The sequence below is a fragment of the Mus pahari genome, chromosome 6 (assembly GCF_900095145.1).
Source record: "Mus pahari chromosome 6, PAHARI_EIJ_v1.1, whole genome shotgun sequence".
In the NCBI taxonomy this organism is placed as follows: domain Eukaryota; kingdom Metazoa; phylum Chordata; class Mammalia; order Rodentia; family Muridae; genus Mus; species Mus pahari.
The window spans coordinates 75,721,756-75,731,769 of NC_034595.1; the positions used below are offsets into that span (position 1 = coordinate 75,721,756).

At 56.0% G+C, this 10,014-nt stretch overlaps 1 protein-coding gene across 1 annotated transcript; it reads left to right on the forward strand.

Annotated features, from left to right (window-relative positions):
* Positions 1–6,786: 6,786 nt before the first annotated feature.
* On the forward strand, positions 6,787–9,786 carry Pou3f1 (POU class 3 homeobox 1). Its single transcript, XM_021200008.2, has one exon. The coding sequence runs from the start codon at positions 6,839–6,841 to the stop codon at positions 8,192–8,194; it is 1,356 nt and encodes a 451-aa protein (XP_021055667.1). The 5' UTR covers positions 6,787–6,838; the 3' UTR covers positions 8,195–9,786.
* Positions 9,787–10,014: the final 228 nt, after the last annotated feature.

Sequence of the window (10,014 nt, forward strand, 5' to 3'; positions counted from 1 at the left end):
TCTTACCTCCCTCCACATGGGCACCATGGTGTGTGTGTGTGTGTCTGTGTGTGTGTGTGTGTGTGTGTGTCTGTGTGTGTGCGCGCACATCACTAAATTTTAAAATGTAAAATACAGACACATTAATTCATGGAAGCCAACATACTTACAGTCACCATACGCAAAAGTCCTGCAAGCCACCAGCTAGCACTGCAAATATTGAAACACAAGGCAACCTCCACTGTCCAGTTACCCCAAGTGAGCCACCTACCCCAGCCTTCAGCTGACCTACAAAGCCAGTCCCCAACCTCACTCCTCTGACAATGGGGACAAGGACTTAAACTAGCACTCTCTGCCCTCACCCTACCCTGCTGTGGTGATTTTTGCATCCATTCAAGTAAAATCAAGACGGAAAGAGAGGGAGGGAGAAAGAAAGAAGAGAAGGAGGGTAAAGAGATGGGACAGGGGAAGGGAGGAAGGAAGACCAAGCCCAGCCTTTCACAGTAATTAATGCCCTCTAAGCATTGACTGACTTGCAGAGTGCATGTTCCACATTACAGAACTATGGGCATGGAAACCAGCTCCCAGACTCCATTCTACTAAAAGAAAAGTTTTCAATAGCAACTAGCCACTCCTGCTTTAAATACTACCAACCACACACACACACACACACATACACACACACACACACACAGGTCGGTGGACTCAGGAGGTAGGGAAGGCAGAGGAGATGCATCCCTCCATACCTTCACCAAGCAGAGACTAGAACCCTAAGACTCAGGTAGGGGTGGTTCGGCTTTTGGTAGAGGACTCTTAGGGTTCCTCGCACACAGCAACTCCTGGATTTGATCCTCTACATGGCATAAAAAAGTGTGGCGGCACAATCTCAGTACTCAGAAGGCTGAGGTGGGGATTGCACGTTCAAAAAGATTTCAGCCCTGAACAAGCAGGGCAACAAACAGGCCCCAGTGGGCAAGGTCACTCCTGATACCCTTCACCAAGACCTCGGGGGGGTGGGGGGTGGGGGGGAGGCAGGTGGGCAAGATGGCTTAGCAAGTCAAAACACTTGCTCCTGGAAGTTGTTCTCGGACCTTCGCATATGCGCGATGGCAGGTACGCACCCATACACAAACTCACCCCATACACGCAGACAAGAATTAAAAATTAAGTAATTAATCGGAGGAACGAGCAGTTTCTGCTCCCACAACTCGCCCAGACAGCTAACAGAGAGCAAAATCAAGCCACATGTACCCTTTCTGAGCTTCCACTGGGTGGTAATCTCATCCCGCCTATTCTTTCTCTTTCTTTCTTTCTTTCTTCCTTCCTTCCTTTCTTCCTTTCTTTCTTTTCTGAAGTCAAAACACTTTATTCAGAGGCTCGGGGAAATGTTGGGGGCCCACACTGTCTGTTGTCCTCCACAGGGCACATCTTAGAGGTCACCCATTGCTGAGTCACCTCTTTAATCACTACCAGAGGTCACCCTGCCTAGTTTCTAAAGGAAGCTATAGCGAGGTCAAAGGCCACAGAGATCAGGATACCGAGACTGGCTCAAGATCCACAGGCCCTGAGCCAAGGCCCAGATGAAAGTCAGGACCCTGACTCCCAGGGGCTGCTCTCTGAGAAGACTGGCAGGAGGGAGAGAAGGCGGGCAGGCCTTGATTGCTTCCCAAACCCAGCCAGCCCCAAACAAAGACTCTGAGCTCTTGGGTAGGAGGACACCCTAAGACGAGGCTCTTCCATCAGCCCAGCAGGTGAACTCTATCACCCAGCCCTCCTGTCACTCTTCCCAGCATCCCTGATTTGCAAGGGCTCCAGCTGGTGCATCGCGAATCTGCCCCCCCACACCACAAAGGCTTGCGTCTGAGGCTGAGCCTGCCTGCTGCCCTTCCAAGCCTCCCCACTAATGGTTAGAAGAAAGCTCAAGGGGCTCAGGGACCTAAGGCGAAAGCAGCCACATCCAGCTGCCACCAAGAGACACTAAACAGGACAGCATCCCTCCTCCCTGCCCCCACCGCCCCCACCCCAAACCTATACTCGTGAGTCATCGCACAAGTTGCCCTACCAGGGACGTGGAACTGAACTGTAGCAGTGTGTGCATCACTGCCAGGGTGCTGCCGGTGACAGCCTTAAGAGTGTAGCTGTGTTCACAAGGCAGCCTCGGTGGAGGTCCACGTCTGTGACCTCAGGCTTTGCAGACAGGAGCTTGCCTAGCTCTGACTCCTCCCTACAGAGCCCTCCCCACACCCACACCCACCCCCAACCGCCCTGCAGCTCAAAGGCCCCCCACAGCGAGGGCCCCATCTGCTGGAGGCTCAGTGACCTGTGTCAAATGAGCAGGCGCTCGGTCACACTCCAGAGCCTGGAGGAGGCTGGGCACTCTGGGAAAGCGGAGGAGCTCCTGCCTGGGGGCCGGCTGGGCAGGAGCCCCACGGGGGAGCCTGAGACTGGCAGCAGTGTAGCTGGGGAACTGCCCTGTATAGGCAAGAAGGGGGGGGCGCGGACAACTAAAAAGAAAGAGCTTTCCTATGTCTTTGGAGCTAACATTGAAGAGAGAGCAAGTGGACCAGACTCTGGACAGAGAGCACAGTCTCTTCCAGCTTTCTGGTCCCTTGTTCAGAACTGGTGGTTCATTCGGGGAGTGGATAAGGGTGTCGGCATGTCTATGAGATGGTAGGACTCTTTGTATCTGCTCAGCTGGGTAAGAGAGTTCATAGATCCCAAAGTGTATCTATTTGTGTGAATAACACTGTGTGCCACTCAGGAATCACTGTTATGCGAATGCTCACAGCCACAACCATCGGACTGAGCACAGGGACCCCAATGGAGGAGTTATGGGAAGGACTGAAGGAGCTGAAGGGGCCTTAGCCGGCATCAATGGGAGGGGAAACCTTTGGTCCTGTGAAGAATTGATGCCCCAGTGTAGAGGAATGCTAGGGCAGTGAAGCGGGGAGTAGGTGGGTGGGTGGGAGAGCACTCTCATAGAAGCAGGGTAATTGGGGTTTGCAGAGGGGAAACTGGGAAAGGGAATAACATTTGAAATGTAAATAAATAAAATATCCAACTTAAAAAAAAAAAAAAAGAAGAAGAAGAATCACTGTGTTTGTGACCCCAGGGGCTCATAGGTCTTAGATATTTTAGTGTCAGACAAGGAAGACCCAGTTCAGTCTACGTAAGCTTTCTATATCTGACCTTGTTTAGACACATTGCTTTATTTATCATCAGGCATTGCTTTGTGTAACTTCGTGTTTGGTCTACTCATGCAAGAGTATATGACCCTGTGGTGAATTGGTATGTGTGTGTCCCTGTACTGACTTTCATGTCTGTATCTCTATGCTCAGTATATGTGAGAGTGAACATCTTCTGCCGTGTTCCCACCATTCCCTGTGCACCAGCCAAGTAGGTTCCTGACTGGCATGTTCACACCATGGCTGTGCAATATGGTTAGAAAGAGGACTTCTCCCTGAGGCTGCGAAGGAGACACTCCTAGAGCTGTGGTTCTCACCCTTCTTAACGCTGTGAGCCTTTGAATCCAGCTCCTCATGTTGTGGTGACCCCTCAGTCATAAAAGTATTCTTATTGCTACTTCATAACTTTAACATTGCTACTGTCATAAACTGTAATGGAAACATCTGTGTTTTCTGATGGTCTTAGGTGGCCTCTGTGAAAGGATCGTTTGACTCCTCAAGGAGTTGTGACCCACAAGTTGAGAACCACTGTCCTGGAGAGATGAGCCATGCCTATGACTGTCCTCAGTGTCCCATGCAATCTCCAAGAACAAGAAGGAAAAGGATCCCAACATTTTCTGTGGGAAACTCAACTCCTAGGAAAAGTGGGACTCAAACCCATCTCACTGTAGACTCTACAATATAGAGGGTCTAAAATTTCCAATGCAAAGTTAAGAATTTTACCTTTCCTAGTTCATGCTGCTGCTGACCCCTGGGGCTGCATCCACTATGTACAGGGAGGACACTTAAATGACACTCTTCATCACATCCTCAGAGCCATCCTAAGATACAGGCGTCACTGTCTCCTCTGTAAGATGGAGAAACCTCAGCTCTGAGAAGCAAGTGATTCACACAGTCTGCTTGCCTAAAGGGGCGTTAGGCTGGGGACCGAAACCGCTGAGTAACAACCTAAGAGCTTAGGTACTGATTTCCTGAGGGTAACTCTCCTCCATTCAGCACGGACCAGGGAATACAGCTTCCAGACAGCCCTGACCTGCTCCCAAGCATGGCCAGAGATAAGGCTGTAGGCCATCTTTACCCTGAAGGCCAAAACTGCCACTTCTTGCAAGCTACAGCAATGAGGGGAAGAAGGAGCAGACAAGACCGGCATGAGTAAGGCTAGCTCTGCTGTAGCCTCTGAGGATGATGTCATTAGCTCCCCCAGGAGTTAAGGCACAGGCCAATTGAGGGACAGAGCAGCACCATGCCTCACTGTTCTTTGAGCCACAGTGGTAACCTCAGATCTGTCTGCTTCTGTCCAGACATTTCCCATCTTCCAGCAGGATCGGGTAGATGTATAGACCCTCAGACTGTCAAATGTGGAAGAGGAAAGAAGGTAAATTGGGCCAAACCCCATAGCCCACTGAGGAAAGTTAGTTGCCCACCTAGCAGACTGCAACAACAGAAAAAAGCAAATAAAAGCCCTTTGTGCGGGGGCTGGTGGGGGGGCAATCCCTTCATCTCATACCATTCCCTGTTCACCTTAGGGAGACAGGAGGACTGTAAGCCATTGTCAGCCCCAATTTACAAAAAGGAAAACCAAATTTAGAGTACTCTAACCGGAAGACAGAGGAAGTTCCAGTTTGAGCCCAATCTTCAGAGGAACACGGGCCTGGTTAGGACTGTCATGAGAGACTTCGGCTGTAAGAATTCAAGCCTTGGTCCTACACTTAGGGCTGGGAGAAAGCTTAGCCAGGTTCATGGACTAAGAGAACTTGGGATGCCTCCGGGTGACTGCTTCCTGGGCCAAGATCCAGGAAAACCCAGCATCCCCATCTGGGTTCAGACACAGGAATCCATCATAATTCCTGCAGGTAGAACGGGACCTAAAGATGCCTGTTCAGGACTGTGGCCAATAGTCAAACAACCCTGACCTCTTCCATTCTTTCCCTTGAGTGCTAGCAGGTGCTTAACTTAGGACATTCAGGGTTCAGAGGACAGGGTAACTCTTGTCACTGTCAACTCTGTCCCAGCAACCCTTAGGTCATCCCCACAGCAGCTGCCTTTAGAGTCCTTGTCTTTTTATTTTTTTTTTTCTTCTTCTTCTTCTTCTTCTTCTTCAAATACCTAGGCTTCATTCTACAGTCCTGAGTGGACTCCTGTCCAGTGAGGTCCTAGCTAGGCCCCCAGCTCGGCCCCCTGGAATCTCTGAATCACTTTGAAGCAGAAGAGGGTCTAGCAGTGTACGGAAGCCCAGCGCAGGAATAGGCAGAAGTATAGAGGCACGCAGACTAAGGAAGCACACACCAGCTGCAACTGAGGCCCCCCTCCACTAAGGATCCTTAGGAGAGACACAAAACACGGACAGGGATGAAGAAGTTGGCCGCATCCCACTGTCCACTTCTCCAACAAGGACACCTCGAACTCAATTCCCTATCAGACAAGTCCGAGTTGACTCCACGGGAGGCTAGACAACTGTCAGCTGCCAGCCTGCACATTGGATTTCCAAGGTGCCCAACTGTCCTTCCCTAAGTCAGTCCACAAATTCTATTCTGCAAGTTTCCGGTCGGCATGACCCCAGCATAACCAGCGCTGCCGACGGACCACCGGTTCCAGCTGGGAGGAAACAACACGAAAAGGCTACAGCAGCGCAGGACAGGGCCCAGTGTCCATTCCCCACCCACTGGTGGCGCTTTCTCTGGAACCAGTCTCCACCTCGAGGTTCTCTCATTCCAGAACCCCGGAGCCCAGCTGGTTCCTGGAGCTCGCATCTCCACGTACAGGCTCTGCGGCTAGCTGTCCTGGCTCAGCACTGCCCACGCGGTACTCACCTGGCCTCGGTGCCCAGGGAAAGGAAGGCGAGCCGGCGAGAGGCGTGAAGCCCAAGCCGATCCGACTCTGTCCATGCCTGCTGCCCTTTCAGGACTGCAGAGGTCCAGCTAGTTGTGACGATGAGTCTAGAGGGAGAAGAGGGAAAACCGAGACCTTGGGAGAGCGTGGTGCGACCTGGCAGCCGCAGGAGGCGAGGCCCCGGAGGTGAGCAGCCGCGCGGTACCGAGCCGGGAAGCCACGCTGTCTCGCTCTCGCTGCAGCCCAGACTCGCGGGATCCTGGCCCGCAGGCAGCGGCGCAGCGCAGGGAAGAGTGCGGGACTGAGTCTCTGCTCGGAACCCGAGCGCCTCCCGGAGCCCGCAATCCCCCGCCCGCCCCAGTGGGATGCAGGCGGAAATTGAGCTTGTGTGGAACGTGGGGACCGACCGGGCTCAGAGTCTCCCGCGCTGCGGTGAGAGCGGGGCCCACGCAGCCGGGACCGGAGGGGGTGCGGTCCCAGTGCCACCCCCGCGCCACTCCCCACGTGGCGGCCGCGCCCCCGGGGCGTGAATGTGTACGCGGGCGGTGGTGGTGGGGGTCATGAATGAAGCCCCAGCGGCCAATCAGCACTGCCGGCGCGCGGGACCCCGGGAGCGAAACCCAATAGCGAGCTCCGGGTTGCAGGCCCCGGCGGCGGGCGGGCACGGGGGGCGGAGGCCGGGGCCGGGAGGCGGGAGGCGTCTCCGCGGGCAGCCAATGGGCGGCGGGCGGGGTGGGGCTCCGGAGCGCCCAGCGGGTCCCGGCTTTAAGCCGGCGGAGCGCGGCGGCGGGGCCCGCAGACGGAGCGAGGCGGCGGCGGCGGCGCGGCGCAGGGCGCGGGGCGGCATGGCCACCACCGCGCAGTATCTGCCGCGGGGCCCCGGCGGCGGAGCTGGGGGCACGGGGCCGCTCATGCATCCCGATGCCGCCGCGGCGGCGGCAGCGGCGGCGGCGGCCGAGCGGCTGCACGCGGGGGCCGCGTACCGCGAAGTGCAGAAGCTGATGCACCACGAGTGGCTGGGCGCGGGCGCGGGCCACCCCGTGGGCCTAGCGCACCCTCAATGGCTACCCACGGGAGGAGGAGGCGGCGGCGACTGGGCGGGCGGCCCGCACCTGGAACACGGCAAGGCAGGCGGTGGCGGTACCGGCCGAGCTGACGACGGCGGCGGTGGCGGCGGTTTCCACGCCCGCCTGGTGCACCAAGGGGCGGCTCACGCGGGCGCGGCATGGGCACAAGGCGGCACAGCGCACCACTTGGGCCCCGCCATGTCGCCGTCGCCCGGGGCCGGCGGGGGTCACCAGCCCCAGCCGCTCGGGCTGTACGCTCAGGCGGCCTACCCCGGTGGCGGCGGCGGCGGCCTGGCCGGGATGCTGGCGGCGGGAGGCGGCGGCGCGGGACCCGGCCTGCACCACGCGCTGCACGAGGACGGCCACGAGGCACAGCTGGAGCCGTCGCCACCACCGCACCTGGGCGCACACGGACACGCACACGGACATGCACACGCGGGCGGCCTGCACGCGGCGGCGGCGCACCTGCATCCGGGCGCGGGCGGTGGTGGCTCGTCGGTGGGCGAGCACTCGGACGAGGATGCCCCCAGCTCCGACGACCTGGAGCAGTTCGCCAAGCAGTTCAAGCAACGACGCATCAAGCTGGGCTTCACCCAGGCCGACGTGGGACTGGCGCTGGGCACCCTCTACGGCAACGTGTTCTCGCAGACCACCATCTGCCGTTTCGAGGCCCTGCAGCTGAGCTTCAAGAACATGTGCAAGCTCAAGCCGCTGCTCNACAAGTGGCTGGAGGAGACCGACTCGTCCAGCGGCAGCCCCACCAACCTGGACAAGATCGCGGCGCAGGGCCGCAAGCGCAAGAAGCGCACGTCCATCGAGGTGGGTGTCAAAGGCGCGCTCGAGAGCCACTTTCTCAAGTGTCCCAAGCCGTCTGCGCACGAGATCACCGGCCTGGCCGACAGCCTGCAACTGGAGAAGGAGGTGGTGCGTGTCTGGTTCTGCAACCGGCGGCAGAAGGAGAAGCGCATGACCCCCGCGGCCGGCGCGGGCCACCCGCCCATGGACGACGTTTATGCGCCTGGGGAGCTGGGGCCTGGCGGGGGCGGCGCGTCGCCACCTTCTGCGCCCCCGCCGCCTCCGCCGGCCGCGCTGCACCACCACCACCACCACACACTGCCCGGCTCCGTGCAGTGACCCTGAGGACTGGGTTCCCCGCCGGCGCAGCGGTGTCTCCAGCGAGCAGTCAGCGCGCGCGGCCTGGACTCTTTTTTGTTGTTTATTCGGTTTTGCTTTGGATTTTACAAAAAGGAAAAAGAAAAAAAAAAAAAGCTCAGAAACTTTTAAACAAAACCAAACACCCGGGACCAACACCTCTCTCCGGCGAGCGGCGAAAGGCGGCCGAGAGGCTGTGTCGCCCGAGTCCCGGGAGAGAGCAGCGAAGATCCAGAATGCGCCAACTCGCTCTGGGCGCCCTGTGCCCACTGCCTGCTCCCTATCCCCATCCCCTCGACGACCCCCGCCCCTGCCCCCGAGCTGTTCGGGGCCGGATCCCGGCAGCGGCCTCCCCACAGCGAAAGGTAACGCGGTGCGGGGTTAGGGATTCCCCGGGAGAATGGACGAAGAGAGGAGAGTCTCCAGCAGCTCTCCCGGGCGCGGACTCCCTGTAGCCTGCAGGTCACGGGTGGGGGCTGTCACTTTATTCTTTCCGCGCCTCTTCTCTCGCACCTGGACGCGCCCCACCCCCTCACCTTTTCTCCGGGCTTGGTTTTTTACGGTTTTTATTTATTCGTGGAGCCTCTCGGCTCCTGGGGTCCTTCTAACTCCGCCCGCGCCCTTAATTTAAATCGCTGTATACTGTATTTATCGGGGCCCCAGAGGGGAGGCCGCGAGAGCCGCATCTGTGTATAAAAGCAGGAAATAGCCAAAGCTTTAATCTAGCCTAATTTATTTTCCCTTTCTCTTCCCCTCTCCTCCTTCAAGAACGCAAAACAAAAACAAAAAAAAAAACTAACAAAAAAAATTTTTTTGAGTGTTCATTTTTCGTTTCGTTTTACCCGAGCCCTGGGCTCGGTTCCTGGCCTAGCAGAGAGGGTCTGCGCTCCCACGCACACCCGGGTGGCAAGGGGCATCTCCACCCGCAAGACCAAGCACGCATCGAGGGCCACTGCTTCCCCGCCGGGCCTTACCCCTCCTGGCCTTAACNAACGAAACTTGGAAAAGTTGGAACTATTTTTTAACTAGCTGTAGAAATAAACCGTTCCCCCAAGAACCTTGCGCNTGTTTCCCTACCGCTTCCCCCTGCTCTCTTTCCGGCCCCCGCGGGATGCGGGATGCTGGGGGAACCCTGGGGAGAAATTCTCCAAATTTAGGGTGAGGTGGGAACCATGTAAATATGTGAGATATGTACACACTGGCAGGGGGGGGAAGAAACACTTTGTGCTTGGTTTTTATTTTTTGGTTTTCTGGGTTCTCCCTCCCCACCCTAAAGGGTTTTGTATGCCCGACTAAACCGAAAAAGATATTTTAATATGGTTTCCTAATTTCTGACCCATCTCTATTTATTTTCTGGATGTGTTTGGAGCTTCCCCCTTCACCGTTTCTTCATCTGTTTGTTAAGGTTTCAGCTTAAATTTTGTTTTTATTTTTTATTATTTTCAGAACGATGTTTTGGTCCATTCTCTTTGTATCTTTATTGCAAAAAAATAATGATAATGTAGACTGGGAAGTTCCCTTTATATTTATGTTATAGTAAATATTTTATTACTCACATAAACATGTACCCCAGGGCTGTGTCCTGTTCTCTTTACTGCTAGGGCTGGCCTTGTTTTGCAGGAAGCGGTGAGAGTCCCCTGCCTGTTCCTCTCCTGAAGTTCTGGGCTCTGAAAGGAAGGGAAGCACCAGCCACCTTCTTGGTCATTAACAGGAGTGCCTGCCTGTTGCTTGGTCAGCAGTTGTGCACCTGGCCCAGGGACAACAGTGTAGCAAGAATCACATCCTGTTCCCATTGCCTTCAA